The sequence below is a fragment of the Agelaius phoeniceus genome, chromosome 2, assembly GCF_051311805.1.
Source record: "Agelaius phoeniceus isolate bAgePho1 chromosome 2, bAgePho1.hap1, whole genome shotgun sequence".
NCBI classification, from domain to species: domain Eukaryota; kingdom Metazoa; phylum Chordata; class Aves; order Passeriformes; family Icteridae; genus Agelaius; species Agelaius phoeniceus.
This window is the reverse complement of record NC_135266.1, coordinates 69,774,947-69,794,369: the sequence shown is the minus strand read 5'-3', so window position 1 is coordinate 69,794,369 and position 19,423 is coordinate 69,774,947. Positions and strand designations below refer to the sequence as shown.

At 40.7% G+C, this 19,423-nt stretch overlaps 1 protein-coding gene and 1 long non-coding RNA gene across 6 annotated transcripts in view; one reads left to right on the top strand and one right to left on the bottom strand.

The window, feature by feature from the left end:
- Nucleotides 1–3,326, bottom strand: part of LOC129135211 (uncharacterized) — a 32,820-nt gene extending 29,494 nt beyond the window's left edge. The window contains exon 1 of one of the 3 annotated variants that reach the window (XR_013180946.1): nucleotides 3,182–3,326. This is a non-coding gene — a long non-coding RNA (uncharacterized LOC129135211). Of the gene's footprint in view, nucleotides 1–2,564; nucleotides 3,133–3,181 lie in introns of those variants that run through there. The other 2 variants (XR_013180947.1, XR_008536265.2) reach the window with 2 other exon arrangements.
- On the top strand, nucleotides 3,267–18,254 carry USPL1 (ubiquitin specific peptidase like 1). Of its 3 annotated transcripts, XM_054627815.2 has the most exons (9): nucleotides 3,275–3,401; nucleotides 7,561–7,727; nucleotides 8,297–8,425; nucleotides 9,654–10,308; nucleotides 10,524–10,610; nucleotides 11,026–11,155; nucleotides 12,014–12,139; nucleotides 12,799–12,959; nucleotides 14,500–18,254. In XM_054627815.2, exons 2-9 carry the CDS (start codon nucleotides 7,629–7,631, stop codon nucleotides 16,395–16,397), a joined length of 3,285 nt encoding a protein of 1,094 aa, XP_054483790.2. In that variant the 5' UTR covers nucleotides 3,275–3,401; nucleotides 7,561–7,628; the 3' UTR covers nucleotides 16,398–18,254. The 3 variants fall into 3 exon arrangements, with proteins under 3 accessions (XP_077029936.1, XP_054483790.2, XP_077029935.1); XM_077173821.1 differs by lacking the exon at nucleotides 7,561–7,727 and having other exon boundaries at nucleotides 3,267–3,401; XM_077173820.1 differs by lacking the exon at nucleotides 3,275–3,401 and having other exon boundaries at nucleotides 3,502–7,656.
- Nucleotides 18,255–19,423: the final 1,169 nt, after the last annotated feature.

The window sequence follows — 19,423 nt, the reverse complement described above, 5'->3', positions numbered from 1 at the left end:
CCTGGTCTCTTATTTTAGAATCTCTCTCAGAAAAGATCTCCCTCCCTTTAGTAAAGTACCGCAGTGCAATAGCAAAAGGATACTATGTGTATATATCATAGTAATGTTACTAATTTTTGGGCTTAAAAATAGTTGAGGAATGCAAAAAAGTTTACAATCACAGTCACCTGGTCTTCATATACAAAAAAAAAAAAAATCTAAGTGAGACAATGGTTTTCTTGTGACCTGTACTCAAAAAACAGAACATAATCAACATATTTAAGCAATTAAACAGAGAAAAAGAGGTACACATATAATTCATTACTTTATTATTCTTACATTAAAATTTAAACTTGCAAAGTGCCATTTTGGAAATGTTCTTAGGTTTTGGAAAAAGGAGGAAAGTCAAGCAGAAAAAAAATCCAAGAAACAAAACCTTTAAAGCAAAAGTTTTCAGCTGGTACCTCCCACTCCATTCTCAGTTTCTCAGAGATCATCATGCAGCAACAACATGGTTAGAACTGAGCAGCCAGCCGGTGTGTAATTTGCATGTGAAAATATTTTTAGAAGACACACATGAATAGCATACACTCACAGCCCAAGTACAATTTTCTAAATAAATGCCCTGAATATTGTTTTCCCAACATTCTCAACTATGTTCCAGATAATGGTTTCTTGTACAGATTTGTTACTCTTTGAAAGCACCAGATATATATATACCCATATATACATACATACATATATATATATATATATACACACACGTGTGTATATATATATATCAAGCCTTAAACAACACTCATTTCAAGAGTTCACCTTGGGGTTTGAGGGGAGACTGAGTCTTCACTGTGTCTGTGTAATCACAAAGTTGGCAAACAGTGCTTGAACAGAGTGCAATAAGAGGATGATTCCCTGATTCAGGAAGTTAAATCAGACATGGATGTCCATTCACTTGCCTGAACCAAAGGAACTTCAAAAATTGTATCTTAAAACCCTCCTAATTTTTTCTATGTTGTGAAAAAAGTTTCAAAAGGCAGATAGAAATTGATAAAACAAGAAACAAGCCATGTGCTCATGCACTGTTAGTTAAATCGAAACCAAATCTAGTCAAATTAACACAACATGCAAGACAAAGCTCCATTTGGGCAAACAGCAGTCTAACTAGATCCCAAAGTCATTACCAGTCCACATCTGGAACACTCAAATCAATTCCTCGTGACTGCAGAGTTGGCATCACATAGTAATTATTACTATAGGACTCTTTTGTTCAGGACAAATGAAGTTCTATGGTAAAATGAGATGAAAACATCAGTTTCTTTTCTTTGCCAACACACAAATTCTGTTCCTTAAGCATATGGAAAAGCTCAGGTTCTGGATTCTGTCTGTGGGAGGAGCTTTCCTTTAATCAGGGAGGAAATTTCCTTGAATGTCAGGGAGGAAAAAAGATAAAGATAAGAAAAAAGATTAAATAAAAGATTCATTTCCTTGAATGTCAGGGAGGAAAAAAGATAAAGGACACCAGTAAATCCTACTGTGGTACCCAGGGGTACCTTAAAAACACCTGAAATAATTGAATACTTTGGGTTGGAAGGGACCTTTAAAACTCATCTAGTCCAACCTCATGCAATGAGCATGGACATCTACAAGACCAGGGTGCTCAGAGTCCTGGCCCAAATGACCTTGAATGTTTCCATGGATGAGGCATCTACCACCTCTCTGCAACGTGACAGTTTTTCACCACCCTCATTGCAAAGTATTTCTTCCTAGACCCTGCTAAAAATGCCTGTCCCCAAATATAAGTTAATTTACCAAAAAAGTTGGAGGTGGAAGAGAGGAGACAAAGCAGAGAATGGAGGCATTAGGCAGTTTAAAAAGTCTTAACAGTATTGAGTAATGAATTCTAATTTACCAGAGAACTGGGATCTAGTACCTAGAGCTTTTTCAAAATCAGCCCCTGCTAACAAGCAGCAAAGAACACCTATTTAATCCTTCCAGAGCACAAACACACACAAGTAAACGCCTTTTGCCACTTCATCTCTTAGGCTGTACACACTTGAAACAAAAGTTTGTGGAAGGCCAAAACAAAACGGCCGACTCAGTTACCCCTGGGAAAAGGTAAAACTTGCACTAAAATCAAAGCACTAATGAAGCAAACCCCAACATCAATCTAAAAAAGAAGCACTCGTGACATAATTCTTCACAAATTTCATTGCAGTATTTCTCCAGTCAGGCATAAAACTTCCTCCAAATAGAACAAAATACTCTCAAACATTAATTCAACCTTGACAACATTGCTGCATAAATTAAAGGAATAACTACAGCAAAAAAATTAGATTACGGATGTTACGACGGACCCATTATAGTAACACATCATTTCGCGATGCAAATTATACAGGGCTAAGCGCTTTTTAAAAACGCAACCAGGAGTAGCGTGTCAGGAAAGCAGAGGCAGGCAGGAGGAGAGAAGGATTTTCTGTGCTATCACTGGAACAATCTCCTGACTCACTGGCTCCTGCAGCCGCGGGGAGCAGGAGGCTGGGGCCGCACTGACAGCTTTCCTGACGCAAGAGACGCGGAGCACTGACCTAAATGCCGCAGCTGCTGAGCTCCTTGCAGCTCAGCCCGAGGAAAAGGGGCCAGCATGGATTCAAGTGCCAGTCACAAACACTCCCGCAGCCCGAGGCTGCTGCTGCTGCACAGACGCTCGCCGAGACCCCCACATCACCTCGACCTCTTGAGCCTGAAACTTCCAAAAACGACTGCGAGGCGAGCTCTAGGCTGAGATTTAGAGCAGAGATTTTCAACAGGGACCTGCGCATCCCTGTAGCGCTTCGGCGGCAGCAGCAAAACTTGCCGCCCCAGGGTCTCGGGCAGAGTCACACGGGAGGCACCGAGCCCCGGACAAGGTTAAACCCCACCCTGGGCGCGACTTTAGGCAGGCACTCAATGGCCGCAGGTTAATCATCAGCTCCCTGCCCCGGGCACCGCGCCGAGCGGCGGCGCGGCCCCTCCCGACACCGGGGCGAGCGCCGCGGGGCCGCCGCCTCCCGGGCCTCAGCTGGGGGGCAGCAGGAGCGGGCCCCTCCCTGCCCGGGGAGGCGCCGCAGGACCGGCCCTCGCCGCCGTGCCCTCCCACCGCGCCGCGTGAGTGACGGAGCGGGGCGGAAGGACGCGGAGGAGAGGGGGAGGGAGCGAGAAATACCTCGGGCGCTGCTGGCCCCGCTCGGCGCGGCCCAGGGCCCGCCCGGCGGTGGCTCCGCCTGCGCTGGCTGCCGGGAGCGGGGCGTGCCGGGCCCGCATGGAGGCGGGAGCGCGCCGGAAGCTGCGCAGCGGCAGCGACCAGGCGGGCAGCGGCGGCGGCGGAGGCCACGCGCGGCGGGGTCCGGGGCAGCGGCGGGAGCCGGGAGCGGCGGCGGCCGCAGGTGAGAGCGGGGCTGCCGAGTGCAGCGGGCCGGGGCTCGGCTGGTGCCGGGAGCGGCGGGCCCAGCCTGTCCCGGTCCCTTCGGTGCGAGAGGGGCGCAGAGCGGGGGGGTCTCGCGGGTCCCGAAATGCCGACTGAGTATTTCATGTCAGTAGCATCGCGGGGAAGGGTGCGGGCCTTCCGCGCCTCGCTCCTCAGAGAGGCGCCCGGGGAGGCACCGCGTGTGTGTGTCCGCTCGCATCTGCCCCTGGCACGGTTCTCTAGTGCTCAGCGATTAACTCTGTGAACGCTTTTTCCCTCTGCAGTAGCGTGTGGATCACTCTGGATGTGGAATAAGAGCTCAGGAGGCAGTTTACCCATAGGTTTACCTGAAAAAGCCGAGCACATTTCGGGGAGGGAGGGAGGGAGGGAGGGCAGCAGCCCCGCACTGGGCCGGCCCTGCCCTGAGACCTCGTTAAGTGGCATCCACACCCCCGTGCCTCTCGTTTCCACTGCCTTGGGACACGGATCGCCTGCCTTCCTGAAATTTTGCCTCTTCGCTGCAGCTATAATAAATAAACTGCACTAGTTCAGGCTGTGTTTTTCGTACATTCACCTTTTTGTTTCGGAAGGACCGAATGATTTGCCAGCAAAGCGTAGTCCCTGTCCCTTGTCATACACACATTTAATATGTGGACATCTCAGAGAAGTCTGCCTGTAGAAGAAACTCTTAGAACAGTGGAGTAATGATGTTGCACGCTGGTTCGTTTTGCAATGTCATCAGATTTATCTTTATTTGCTTAGTCTACGTTAGGCTATTTTCAGGAAGGGAATTCATGTTTTCTCCTACACCATGGAGCCTTGCAGTTCTGCCAGTACTTACAGGCTGGGCTGAAGAGAGAGTTGCTTTCTCACAGGAACAATATTACCGTTGCATGTAACAAAATGCATTTTGTGGCCAAAATTGCCAATTTTTGAGGGAGGGACTGGGATCTGGATATTTGTAGTTATGACCTCAGATAAAGAAAAACCTTAGTACTCTGATTTCTTATTGTGTAAAGAATGGAAAGGTAACATCACTTTCTTTTTCTTTGCATTTGTTTCTTTTAATCTTTTCAATATCCCCTTGATGAAGGAAACAAGACTTTTAAGGTGATTTACAAAAAGGTTATTTTTAAATGCCCTTTTAGCCTTTAAACAAGGAGATGTCCTCTTCACTGTAGTGTAACCACTGTTGTTGCCTGCTTTTTGCACTTTGTAACTGATTCTAATTCATAAGGTACTGTTTCACAAGGTACAGTTATTGTCAAAAAGGCCTAGGTCCCTTTTTCTGTAGAATTGTTTGATGCATTGGTTTGGGGTGGAAGGGACCTTTAAAGATCATTTAGTTCCAACCCCCCTGCAGTGGGGAGGGATGCTTTCCACCAGACCAGGTTCTTCTAAGCTCTGTCCCATCTGACCTTGAAAGTTTTCCAATGATGAGACATCCACAGCTTCCTTAAGCAACCTCTCCCAGAGTCTTGCCATCCTGATTGTAGAGAATTTCTTCCTTTAATCCAATCTAAATCTGCCCTCTTTAAATCTAAAACCATTGCACATTGTACCATCACCACAGATCCCAGTAAAATGCCTCTACCCCTTCCTCATAAGCCTTTTTTAATTACTGAAAGGCTGCAGTAAGATCTCCCCAGAGCCTGCTCTTCTCCAGGCTGAACAATCTCAGCTCTCACAGCATTTCTGCATAGGAGAGGCACTCTGGACTTGCTCCAGCAGGTCCACATCATTACTCAGTTCCCAGCACTTTGGGGGGAGTCTCACCAGAGCAGACTGGAGGGGCAAAATCCAGATCCCACAGTCTGTGTCTCTTTGCTGAAGATAATAAACAGTATATTGGTCCCACTGTGGGCACTTGAGGGACTCCACTGGTTTATGCTTGGTACATTGAGCTGCAGCTGTTTGGATGTGGCCATCCAGCCAGTTCCTTAGGCATTTAGCAGTTCTATTTCAAGGCCATATGTCTCTATTAATCTTTTCCTTATTTTCTATCTTCTGCCCTCCCTAGGTCATTGGAGTTTTCACAGGCCAATTTAATTACATGGAATAGCAAAAAAACTTGTTCTTTACTAAGTTTTCTGCTGTTTTGTGAGTTCGTTTAGTTCATAAAAAGTCTGATGAGGACATGAGCTGTCAGGAAAAGTGGGGGGAAGGGAAATAAAGAGAAAACTGATGCCCCTATCTTGCAGCAGCAATAGTTAGATCTAGTCAAGGAAGCGTAGCCACAGCATGATGATAATTTAGTCACATCCATAGCATATTTTGCATAACATTTTTCAATATGCAGACTTTAAGAAGGAAAGCAGCGTTAATTGTTTAGAACATGCCCTAGTAAGGCTGAGTGTGCCTTCCTCTGTACTTGCCCGTCTGTAATGCAGTTACTGCACGTGGCTGCAATGAGCTGTTGCAGTACTTGATGCAGCAGTCTTTTGCTTGGCTGTTTTTCTTGGCAGGGTTGATCTGATGCCCAGTGTTTGTACATTGTGCAAAGATCAGTACCTTCCTGTAATGTTAGAAACTTTGAAGAGTACAGGCGCGCCTCTTGGTACCACTCTACATATCTAGTACTGGCAGACCTATTTTATTTGCTCATAGTGTTGATCTTCGAACTAAAAGGATAATTAATTTTCTTTAAATGTTATTGTATTAGTAAGAAATAAAAGTCTTTATTTCAATATTGTGGTACTATTGGCTGGGTGACTATAGCTGGGGGAGGTATTGTAAGTCTCAGAACATCTTATAAATTTCAGTATTTAAGCTTTAAAAGGAACAGCAGAAGAAACAGAAACTGAACACAACCAGAAAAAAACAAAAACTTGATTTCCTTTTGAGAGAGCTGATAGTGTAAACAGGGCCTTGCAAAGAAATACATATGTTTTATAAAACCAAGGAACATGCTTAAAACAGAATAACCTGCAGATTCTTAGTGTTACTAACCTTTTAAGTGTGTGGTGAATTTTTTTGGTGAGAAATTTCTCAGGAGTTTCTGTCATGTGATCTGTTTTTTATTTACTCTGGAGCGCTGAGACTGCTTCATGCCGAGGAATCTACTAAAAGTCCCTTGAAAAATAAAGTTATGTATTATAGTATGATATAGCCTATGATAAAGGTTCTTATCTGTACAACTTGTAATTGTATAAAACAAGTCAACTTCCTGGCTAGACTAAATATATGATAACAGAGGTGAGTTGCAGTGTCATAGTGCTGTTGCTGCTGTGTGAAAAGTTGGGGTGCTTGTCTTTCCTTTACACTCCAACAAGCTTGTATACCTTGAGCTAATTCATTAATTTTCACCTTGTGTGAGCCCATGCTGTTTCAAGGGCACCCTACAACATTACTTGGAAAGCTAAATGTGCTCTGAGGGACATGGATTGTTATTTTTATGCTCTTGCCTTCTATTACAACCATTAGTTTAATCAATCAGGGAATACTGCCTCTATGTGCTGCAGACTGATAATTCTGAAAAGGGCTGCTGGACACACTGAAGGTTTAGATAGGATGTCATCTCATTTTGACCCACTCTTAAGTTGCCATGGGGGTCTGATTTGAAATCTGAGTGGTTGTGTTTTTCTGTTGTGCTTTTTTAGTTCATGCTTGGTTGGTTTTTGGCATTCCATGCAGTTCTGTAGGGTCTCTTCTTGCCAAGTATTGTAAGTAGGTTTAGCTTGAACTAGTATTTATGGTCTCAAGAATGCCTGGAGAATTTTTTTTTTTTTGTAAGGAGTTGTTGCTGTACTGTATAAAGGGCTGAAAGGACATCATGGTGTGGGAGAAAATGTTTTTCATTGAAGTAATGAAAAGGGAGCAGTTGTGGCTGAAGGACAGATACTGCGTTGATGACTTTGCAATTCAACCTAACTTCGTCATGCATCTTGAGGAGATGTATATTTATTCTAGTCAGTTTCAAGTCAACAGGAGCAGGATTGGGTTCCTGTAGTTCTTCGTTTAAAGTTTTGAATTCACAGTCTGCACTAGAACAAAAAAAAGTATTTTCAGTTTAGGAAATACTCTTCTGAATTACTTTCCACAAATTATGCAAGCTTCATTGTTGTTGATTTTTTTTTTTTTTGGTCCCAAACTTCAGTCTAATTTTTCTTTAATTGTTTTATTCACTTCTTATTTTTCAGGAGTCTTTGAAAAATCCTTAGTGGTCATGACATTGTTACAAGTGACATAAATTAGCCAGTGGCTCAGAATGATGGAAACCCAGAAGACTACAAATGGTTTGCAAGTGATTGGAGAAGGGACTGGTATAGGGAAATCGACACTCCACATGGTGGGGTATTTGGGAAAAGTCAGTTGAAACTTGTTTTACATATGTGCAAAGTTCATATTTTTCTCTGTTTTGAGAGATTTTTAATTGGTCTTAATTTTACCCCAAAAAAAAAAAATTTCAAAGTTATTTTCCACGGAAATCTATAACAATGGCGAAAGATTTTTCTAAGTAAATATGTGCCTATGTTTTTTACTGGCACTATTTTTACAACTGTTTGCATTCCTATGAAAATTGATTTGTCTTTCAAAGATCTGAGCTTGTGTTCCCTGGCAATAAGGGTCCTGTGGTTTAGTTCAAGTAAAATAAAATGTGCATAAAAGTACATAAAATGTGCAAAAATAAAATGTGTTGTTAAAGACACTTTATTTGAATATTTAACTAAAAAGATAAATTTATTTAAATCGTGCTACCATACAAATATAGTAAAAATATTTAAAAAGAAACCAATGTAGTTTGCTTTTTATATTGTATTGTATTATATCTAGAAATTGAACAATGATTTTGTATAAGTATGTCTTACCTTGGGATAATGTATGAAATACATAAATTTATGCTGCTTTATCTTTCTTGGTTTGTTTTTATTTTAGAACTGTAATCCTGTGGAAACAACTGCACATGAGTATTGTCCAGTCTGCAAAGAGAAGGGTCAGATCCAAGGTTTACGGACTTACCGCCTTAATTTTCAAGAGTCCATTTTCCTTTGTGAAAATCCTCAGGTATTACACTAATAAAGAGTTTTATTTGGCCCTGCTGAGGCCTTTACCTTCAGCAGTTACACCTCTCTAAGTCTGTGATTTTGTTGGTAGTAAGCAGACTGTTGAAATAGGACCCCTCTGAGTCTGTATGCTGCAGGATGTTTGCTTGCAAATAGGGAAAAACAGAAATAACCTGTGTATATGCAGTGTTTAGGCATAGATAGCTACCCTAAAGGATTAAAAAGAGTAAAAAAATAATGAAATAAAGGAGGGTTCTTCTCAATTAGCAAGGGATCACAAGTGGTACTAAATAAATTTTTGTACAAGTCAGACTAGAAGGTGATTATTTGATGATCCATGGAACTAGTGTGTAGCTCTAGCAGATCTGAGTCTTCCATTTTCCCTTCTATAAGTCTGGGTAATGCATATAGGTTTATAATTGTAATTACTATGCTTTTATTTCTTTTTTCCCCCATTTTTAATTTTAACCTTAGCTGGATTTCTGTGCTGCTTAATATTTGCGTTGTGATTTTGCTACCTCTCCCTTCACTGCTCCGTGTATGTGGGAAGGGTATAGCAATCGCAAACAGACTTAAATTGCCCTTAAATTAGTAGAAACTTGACTAGATATGGGTCTCAGAGTTGTTTTTTTCCCATTCCTTCCTGGTTTTAACTAATTATGGTATAGTTCTGGAGATTGGTAATAGGGATTTGTCTATATTCATTGAGCTAGCCTTGTCAATTTGGGTACCAGTAGTCTCTCAGGCATGAGATAATAATGTCAAATCTGTACCCTAAAGGAGTGGATTTAGCAGAATAAGACAAGAGGACTCTCCTTAGCAAAATTAAGTTGTTTGCAGAGGTTGGGAGAATTTACTGGGAAAGTAGTGTTGAAGTGTCACTACTGATGTATGTATTTCATAGTTGCTTATAAGACAGTGGTGGGATAACACACCTTTCCTGTCATACCTATGTTGAATATATGTATTGATTTAATTAAAAAATCACTTTACAGGAGTCCCTATTGCTGGGTTGGATGGAGGTCTAAGCAACTTGGTCCAGTAGAAGGTGTCCCTGCCCATGGCAGGGGGCTTGGAACTGGATGGTCTGTAGCATCCTTTCCAAACCAAGCCATTTTATGATTCTGTGATTCAACTCCATTTTAAAAGTATGTTTTGTACTTTCTTTAGCTCTCATTCACCTGAAATTGCTTTGTAGATTTCACTGTAACCCTTTTTCTTTCCTTTAGTGTATCTACCCACTTGGTTATAAACCATTAAACAGCATAATTACTTCTACTGGTTCAGAAAATCATCAAGCTCCATCTACTCACAAGAAGAGGAAATTTGGTAATATCAGTGACTTTTCTGCTATTGGATCAGATCCAAAAAAAGCAAATAACAGTGTGCTCAATGTTGAGCACGCCCTTAATGCAGACTCAGTTGTGAAAGGCTGCCAGAATAGTTTGTGTATTCCCAAGGCAAGCCTACACAGTGTATTACAAAATGACCAGCAAAACCCTGGCAATCATGTGGGGTCTTGCATGCAGAGCATGGATTTTGAAACAACCACCAAGACCAACAACTACCAAGAAAGTCCACCAAAGACTTCTAGTCCCAAAACACAACTATTGCCAAATTCTCAGAATTTATCAACAGCATCTGAAATTTCACTCAAAGAGGATAAAGGTTCCACGAATAGCAGAGATTTGTGTCTTCAGTGGAGAAACAAACATAATCTTTGTTGGTTAGATTGTATTTTGTCGGCACTGGTACACTTAGAAACATTAAAATCTGCTCTAGCAGAAGAATGTAACAATGGAAAATGTTTACTCCAGAAACTTATAACAAAGTATAATCAAGCATCTATTCTTCTGAATACCTGTAAAAGGAGTAAAGTAAAAGGTGAGTAAATTTAGCTGCTGTTTTCTATAGTCAGACTGATTTGCTACAAATATGTGGAATTTATATATAATGCCTCTGTTCTATTTCAAGTATGGGTCAATATGAAAGGCATTGGTTTGCAGAGAGGGAGTGCATGCTAAGGGTACATATGTGTGTGAAAAGGTGTGGGGCTGTTACACATAACTACATGAACACATATGTATTTTTTTCTTTAGATGTTCTTCCAAAAGCAGAATCTCAGCTCAACGAAATCAGAAACGTAATGTTTACAGAACTTAAGCCTCAGCTGACATGTGAATTGGGTAAGTAATTAGTGCAGCATCTCAGTAATTACTTTCGGGAAATGCTAGATATAAAGGCTTTTATGTCATACATAAAAGTATGTGTGTAGGAATGCATGCAAGAAGGTTTGGAAATATATTTGTTTCTATTGGTGACTTACACATACTTTACAGTATGATCAGCTGGTTTGTCCTTTGCCCATTTTGACTTTTTAGAGAGCAGATAATCTTTGTAATTATGCTGTAGTCGTGAAATCGTCACTGATACCAATCTAATAACATGGATCAATCCCTTTGCTGTGAGAATTGCAAATAGAGCCTTGAAATAATAACTGACATTTAAATCATAGTAATAAGCTTATCTTCTTCCTTTTTGAGGAACTGAAAGGTGATTTCAGATATTTAGTGACCATTTTTTTCTGCCCCATCTTTGAAGGTAATACAAAAAATCCAGTGTTTGCACTTCAACTACTCTTACAATTGGATCAACAAGCTGAGAAACTATTCTTGCATTCGTTTTCATGGAAATTTGAATGTGTACGTTGTGGCCACAAATACCAGGACCGGTGAGATTTTTATATAAGTAGCTTCTACATAGCTGTTCTACCTCACCTTTTAAAATCTGCATATAATAGTTGGTTTTCTTCAGATTTCCAGGTTTAAGGTTGTTGTTGAAGTTTTACATGATCTGCTTTTTCATTTGCAAATAGTTTACTGCTATTCTATGTCTTAAACAACCGTGTTATCAATTAATTAAGAAAGATACCATAGGTAACTGTGTGAGTCTCAGGACATACTCACTCTGATATTTTGTTGAGAGTATGCAAGTGCTGTGGTTCTAAAGAATGTATGCCTAGTACATTTTTGCTATTGAGAAATACCTGGAATATTCACTTGGGTTACAAAGAATCAGAGATTCTCTAACATAGTTTGTCTATTTTAAAATAGTATATTACAGGGAGTAATTTCTTGAGAATTGATTTAGTTCTGTGCAGCCACAGATACAAGCTTGTAATTACGCTCCTTTTAGGGTCAGCAGGTAAAGAGAGATGCCTTCAGAAGACAACTCATTTTAGTTGAAAAATATCTGTATTAGGTAGTAAATTACACAGATCCTGGTACAAGCTTTGTCTTATGTTGGAAAGGAAACAGAGATAACATTATAGGGAGAAAAAGCAAATAATGTGAAACTGAAGGCCACAGGGCTGCTGAAACAAGTTATGACTGATGCTGTTTGGCAGAACTGAATTCAGGGCTGACTTGGATGTGATGCTGTCACAGTGAATTCCACACAAATGGCATGAACATGAATAGAATTTGGGTTTTTATAATGTTTTTATAACTTGTTTCCTGGTAAAGTATGTATATTTATGGTTTTCTGATCACCAACTCAGCTTACTCTTTAAATATGTGTGTGTGTCCAGATTGAAGAAAACCCTAACGACATTTACAAATGTATTCCCTGATTGGCATCCACTCAATGCTGTTCATATTGGACCGTGTATTAACTGTGGAAATGCATCTCAAAGACAACAGATGATCTTGGAAAAGTAAGTTTGAATATGTGAACTTGAAAGTAACATACATAAAGTTCTGAGACTTCATTTATTGAACCTATGACTTCTGAAACCAAACTATTACTGTGGGTTTGCAGAGATTCTAAACCTTAAACTCTGATCAGTACTCACTTTTAAAGATTTTTAGATCATTCTTACAAGCTAAAATAGCAAGTATTGTTTATTAAAGATGAAACAGAGCAGTGTTTAACATGCTGACTAACGTGTGTGAACTAGGTCATAAATACTTAACTATCAAGTAGTAAATACAGACAACTGATATCCAGTGTCAGCCTTTTCACAGCCCCTGCTGTGGATAAAAGTTGTTTGATCATTTGTTTACTTAATTGACCTGGGAACAATATCCCTTGCTACTGTGTTTATGGCACAGGAATGTTTTTTCTCAACTTTTCCCCACTCCCCAAATCTCTTATTTGGTGTTGGGTTTTTTTCCCCCCTAATCTATAATTAAATGGAACATCCAGTTGGGATATTCTTTTTCCTTTCTGCTTACTGTGCAATCTGAAGAGTCTGTGAGGAAGTAGAATAGTAAGGGCAGAACCAAATACTCTTAGAGATGTCTTACTTTTTCATTAGGAACTTTTGCTACTGTTCTATTGTAATAAACCGGTTCTTTATTGTTTCTTTGTCAGAGTACCCTCAATATTAACATTACATTTTGTGGAAGGCTTGCCACATAACGACCTGGAGAAATACTCATTTCAATTTGAGGAAGACACCTACCAAATAACATCTGTTGTTCAGTACCAAACAGATAAGAAGCACTTCATAAGCTGGTCATTGAATCCTGATGGTAAGAATCACAGAATGGGTCAGGTTGGAAGGGACCACAGGGGGTCATCCAACTTCCCTGCTCCAGCAGGGCCATCCCAGAGCACATGGCACAGGATGACATCCAGATGGTTCTTGAATATTTCCAGTGAGGGAAAGCCCACAACCTCTCTGGGCAATCTGCTCCAGTGTGTTGTCACTGCACAGTAAGGAAGTCCTTCCTTATGTTCAGGTGGAACTTCCTGTGCATCAGTTTCTGCCTGTTGCCTTCTGTCCTATTGCTCAGCACTGCTGAGCAGGGCCTGGGTGTGTCTTCTGACACCTCCCTCTGGATACTTACAGAGGCTGATGAGGTCCCTTCTCAATTGTCTTTTCTCAAGGCTGAACAGGCCCAGCTCCCTCAGCCTTTCCTCATAAAAGAGAGAGATAAGATAGAGTTTATGGTTCTTATCTACCATAATATTTCATGAGTTTTATGGGTTACTGCAGTAGTCTCAACCGTTGATATATAATAACAAAGATTTCTTTTGTCTGCATTCTAAACTTCATATTAAATTGTTGCGAATAATTGGGTTTCTTGGAGTGAAGGTTTTCAGTTGGTTTTACTGCACTGTGCTGTCTTACAGAGCACTTACTGGAAAAAGTAATTTGGCTATAGAGTTTTTTTCCCTTCATAACTTCGTAAAAGTTAAAAAATAAATGCAGTCTGACCATGACTGTGGAACAAATAGTATTGTTTATTTTTAAACCAGTGATTCATCCATTCTTGGCTGGAAACAAGGTAACCTATGGTACTATGAGCAATTAATGAAGTTATTTTTTATATCTGAACTTTATGGCACCTCAGGGGTGGGAGGCAGAAATCCATGTTGGAAACATTACTAATGGTATGATGGTTGTACCGCTGATGGAAGATCCATAAATAGAGAAGGTGAAAAGGTGATATTTTGGTAATCATGCCTCTGTAGAGAGCATGGGGTACAGTCTTATGAAGTGTGGTGACAACATGAAAATTGTCTAAGTCATATTGCCAGAGATAAAAAAGAAATGGGAAGAGGAAGCAGTTGGGAAATGCCTAGTTAAGAAGCTCCTATATGCCATATATATCTGTTTTAAAATTCTTAAAGCTATAAAATATTCTTTCATTATCTGTGAACAGTTTCCAGGTGATGAGACAAGAGTTTTAAAATAAGCAGTTTCTTTTTAGCTCCTGTGCTTCCTACCCAGGCAATTAAAAGGTCTACAGAGAAGCTTAATTTAAGAGGTGGTTCTTACCTCAGACTTGTGAGAGTATTTTCAGACAAGATGTTTCAGCCAAAAAAATTCCTTAGCTAGCTTTGTTTTATGGTTGACCTACTCTGACCTGTAATAATATTGCTGCAACTTCTTGTACTTGCTCTTTTTACAGTGGAAGTCTCCTAGTTTTCTCTGGAGAAAAAAACCCCTAAACTCTATTTTCTGCTTGCCAGGAGAATGGGTTAATAAAAATACTTGACAAGTGTGAGGATAGTGATTTCAATTTTAAAAGTCTCTGAGTCTCTGCACTGATTGCTATTTTTCAGGAACTTGGCTCGAATGTGATGATTTAAAGGGTCCGTATTGCAAGAGACGTAAAAGATTTGAAGTTCCTCCTTCAGAGATTCATATTGTTATTTGGGAAAAGAAAGCATCCCATGTGCCACAAGAACTGAATTTACAGTTCCAAAGTAAAAATAGTGAAGATATTCCTCTTAATAATGTACATTCAAATTCCACGGTGTTGAATTGTGGTTCTGATAACACTGTCGGCAAAACACCTGCAGAACCTCACAAAGAGGATTCTGTGAGGACTCCAGATAAGAAACAGCAGCAAGTAACTGAGGACAAAAGTATTGTGCATCATGGTTCAGAAAATCTGGCAGATGGTGATCTTGTAACACTGATGCCTGAAGAAGTTCTAGATGACCCAGAAGAAAAATTGCTGCCTAATGGATGGATGGTGGGAAATAACCTTCTTGATGGATGGGGCACACCAGAACAGCTGAAACCAACTTTTTCACTTAGCACTCCATATGCAGGAGAGTTTGCTGGAACTAGTCTAGCTATGAACAATAAATCCATGTTGTGTGAAAATTCCAGTATTTGCTTTCCTCTGGAAGAGTTGAACTCAGTAAATATTACTGCTCCTGTGCCCAAAAAACATGACCCTGATTCATCTGACTCATCGCCTTCTCAATTAAATGACAGAGGTAATTTAGCTAACAGAGAACATGGATTAAATTCAGAACTACTGCTAAGCAAGAAGTGGTTAGCAGTAGAAAATACTATACAAAAACCACCTGACTTGAGAGATGCAAGCAAAACTGTAGTTAATTCTCAAGTTGGCAGTTCTTCTGGTGCCAGTAATTCAGTTCAGTCCTCACACAAAGACCGAAAAGGAGGATTTGTAGGAAGCTGGGTGAAGAAATTAAGCAAGAGTGCTTCTTTTATGCCTTCAAGTGCCTCAGCTCTCAAGAATGAGAGAAGTTGCAAAACTCCCTCATTGCAAAAAATAAGTGAAGTTCGGCTGCCAGTTAAGGGTGCAAGTAACTTTGGTGGATTTCAAAGCAGAGGTACAAAGCAAACAACTGAGACCCCAAAGTTACTGGCTCCTCAGAGTAATAATACTCATCCTTTACCAAATTTCAAAGGATTTTCTCAAAGCACTTGTCTTCCAACAGCAAATCATACCACTATTGTAGGTCCAACTTGGATTAAGTCAGAAAGTATGTTGGGTACCTCAGGTAAAGTGACTCGGTTCCCCTCACCTGGCTATAACTCTGGCAAGGCAGAAGAGTCAGAGAGTGACAAAACAAAAAAACTTCGCCTAAAATTGTTAAAAAAACTTAATGCTAAAAAGAAGAAGTTGGCTTCACTGGATAGATTAGCAGTGGAACAGATGAAACAGGAAAAACCTGTGAGTGGAGATGTGAGCACCCCATCGCAGACTGAATCTCAGAATGACAGTGAATTATTGCAGAGCTTAAGGGAGCTGCAGTATCAGATTGATGTCGCAGGGAATGGATCTGAATTGAATGCAAACGCCGTGCCAGAGTGCACTGGCCCTGATAACACTGATGAAATACTGGCAGAATTACTGTCCCCTATTTCGACTGTCGCTCCCTTGGAGGCGCCGAAGAGCGGAGATGAGTGCATGTACATGGAAATGGTGCACGGCAGCGTGGCAACAACCGTGTCCCAGGAGAACACCACTGTGCCACAGGCAGCAGTGACAAGTGAGGACCACAATTACTACAGTCCTGTAAAGGACACCACTTTGGAGCTTGATGCAATAAACAAACACAGTGGGAAAAAACTTTCTTTTGAAAGTCCTACAAGAGATGATATCCTCGAAGACCTGTTCTCCATTTCAGCACCAAGCTCAATGGCAGATGACATGGATTTACCTCATTTTGATGAAACTCTGTTTGAAACTTGGTAAATACTCAGTTTCTTGAGTTTAAGTATTTTTTCAGTATTATGTATATTTTGAAACAAAGCACTACTAAATTATATTTTATAACTAGTTTAATTGCACACTGGCTGTACTTGAACAATTTACATTTGAGATTTTTTTCTTAATATTTTACTGTAACAAGCAAATCAGGGTTTAATGTATTCTATTCTTCTGAGAAGCAGTTATTTTAGCTGTCAGATATGACAATGATTTTTAATTAAAAGCTCCTGTGAGTCTTAATTTTTGCTGCTTTTAATATTAAAATCTTCCATACTCTAGTGTGTTTGAGAACTAATTAAGTTCTGTAGTCTTGATGATGTAATGTTGTAAGAAATACTATTTATGTACTAATGATTTTACAGGACCACTCAACTCCTGAAGTTATTTTGTCCAACATTAAAAAAAACCATTTTAAGTACCTTCTGTAAGTAGGGAATTTTGCATTCTCTGATATGAACTTAGAGGTTTCTTAGAATTAATTTAACTGTAAGTTAATGCCTATTACTGTTGTCACTTGGAGTTTTTCATGACTCAGGCAGTGCACCCCCGACTGTATGTGAGATGCCAAGGAGAGGCAAGGTCAGTAGGAAGAAAGTAATGGAAAAATGTGGCAAGACAGCAGTGAGTAAGCAGAGGGATTCACACCTTGGTGTTTCTGGATATGTATAGCTCTCATTTTGCTAGATTGGAGTCTTTTTTTAAATGCATGGCCACGAAGCTGAGGGTATTATATGCCAAGTTAGATTAGCTGTACGTTTTTCTTGTTCTTGGAAATAAGGATTTTATCAGCAAGTCTTTATATCAGGCATATCTAGAGCTGTCCTGCATTTTTTTGTTTCAGATTCCAAGCTCAAAACATTAAATGCTCAGTCTTACTTTTCCAGTAGATGCAGTTAAACATAATGCTATTACAAGGCATGGTTACAGATTCTAATGGTTTTGGATTGTTTGAACTAGGTTTAAAAAGTGTTTGAAAAACTATAATTGGCCCTGAACTTGTTGCAATTTGATACATTGTTATCAAACTGGTACTTTAGGCAATGAATTTTTGAAATTCAAGTTATTGTGAAGAACTTGAGCTTCTTCTTTGTTTTAAATACTGTAATTGGTAATGTTACAATAGAAAATGAGTGGATTCTGAATGTTAAGGGCTGGTGTACTGCTTGTGAAATGTTTGCCCATTTATGAATTAAAATTAAAAAAAATTAATTAAAAAAAATTAAAAAGGAAAAAAAAGAAAAAAAAAGAGCTGATTTATCCATGAATGGGTTGCAATGACCTGCAGCTGTGACATGGGAGCTCCTTCACCACTGGCTTGGGACACAAACACAGACCCAGGGGTGAGTAAAGCAGTGAGCCCAGCGTTGGTGATGCAGAATGCACAGGGGGAAGAAACAGGAGGAAGAAACCCTGCTAGAAGATGAGCAAGTCCTGGTGGAGAGGTTTATAATGTGGTTCATGGCAGAGGAGGGAGGGTGTGGGGGCACACCTGCTGTGCACATACACCTAGACAGAAGCAAGAACCTCGGGTCACCATTGGCACCCCCTCCACAAACTGAAGCTGAGAGTGTTTGGGCTGCAGCTGCGTGGGATTTAGTGTGGGTACAGGTATATATAGAAGCTCCAAGAGCAAACAAATAGCACTTGAGATTAAAGAAGGTATGAAAATAAATCTGTTGATGCTGCATGTTCCTGGCTGCCTTTTTCTCTGAAACAGAAAACTAAAGATGATGCAGTGCAATTTGTTTGTTTCCATAAATGTTTTACTGCCTCTGATCCTGTGCAAGTGAGAATTCAGCTGATTTTGAATGAAAACCCCATGACTAAAGAAATTGTTTGGAATTTGAAGTGTTACTGGGTGTTTTATATTAAGAGTAGTTTTTAAATGCAGCTCTTAATTTGCCATGAAGAGAATACAAAGTATTGTAGTAATTTTTTGTCAACTGGAAGTACAGGTAGTGATCAGAAACTGGCACCTGTATTGTGTTGGTTTTATTAGTGTTCTAGGGTAGATTTCCCAAAGTCTAAGGGCTTTGAGCACTGCCATCTACACCACTGTCCCTACATGCCACATCTACATGTTTTGAACACTTTGAGGGATGATAACTTCACCACTTCCCTGGGCAGTCTCTTCCAATTCCTAACCATCCTTTCAGAGAGGAGATTTTTCTTAACATCCAATCTAACCTCCCATGGCACAACTTGAAACCATTTCCTCTCATCCTGTCTCATTACCTACGACAAAAGACCTGCCCCCACCTGGCTACGCTCTCTTTTCAAGTAGTTGTGGAGAGCAGTAAGGTCCCCCCTGAGCCTCCTTTTCTTCAAGCTAAACACCCTTAGCTGCTCCTCATCAGTCTTGCACTCCAGACCCCTCCCCAGCTCTGTTGCTCTTCTCTGGACACACTCCAGCCCCTCAATGTCCTTCATGTAGTGAGGGGCCCAGAACTGAACGCAGAACTTGAGGTGTGGCCTCACCAGTGCCGAGTACAGGGGACCATCACTGCCCTGGTCCTGCTGGCCACCCTGCTGCTGACACAGGCCAGGATGCCATTGGCCTTCTTGGCCACCTGGGCACAGCTGGCTCATGTTCAGCTGCCATTGACCAGCATTCCCATTTCCTTTTCCACTGGGCAGCTTTCCAGACACTGCCCTCAGTCTGTAGCACTGCCTGGGGTTGTGACCCAAGGGCAGGACCAAGTGCTTGGTCTTGTTGAACCTCATCCAATTGGCCTTGGCTCATCAACCCAGCCTGTCCAGAGCCCTCTGCAGAGCCTTGTTAGTCTGTCTTCTGCTTTGGGAAAGGCATAATCGCAGCACTCAGAGTGTGGAATCAGTTCTGCAGAAATGGTGCTGTGATTCAGATCTGACTACTTGGTGATATATTCGAACACTTCTTATAACACAGTAAAGGGTGAAAAAGAGGGCTGCCTTCTCACATCCTGCCTACAATAAACCAACACATCTGCATAGGAGCTGCCTGGTTGGATTTCTAGCTGTATACCTGCTAG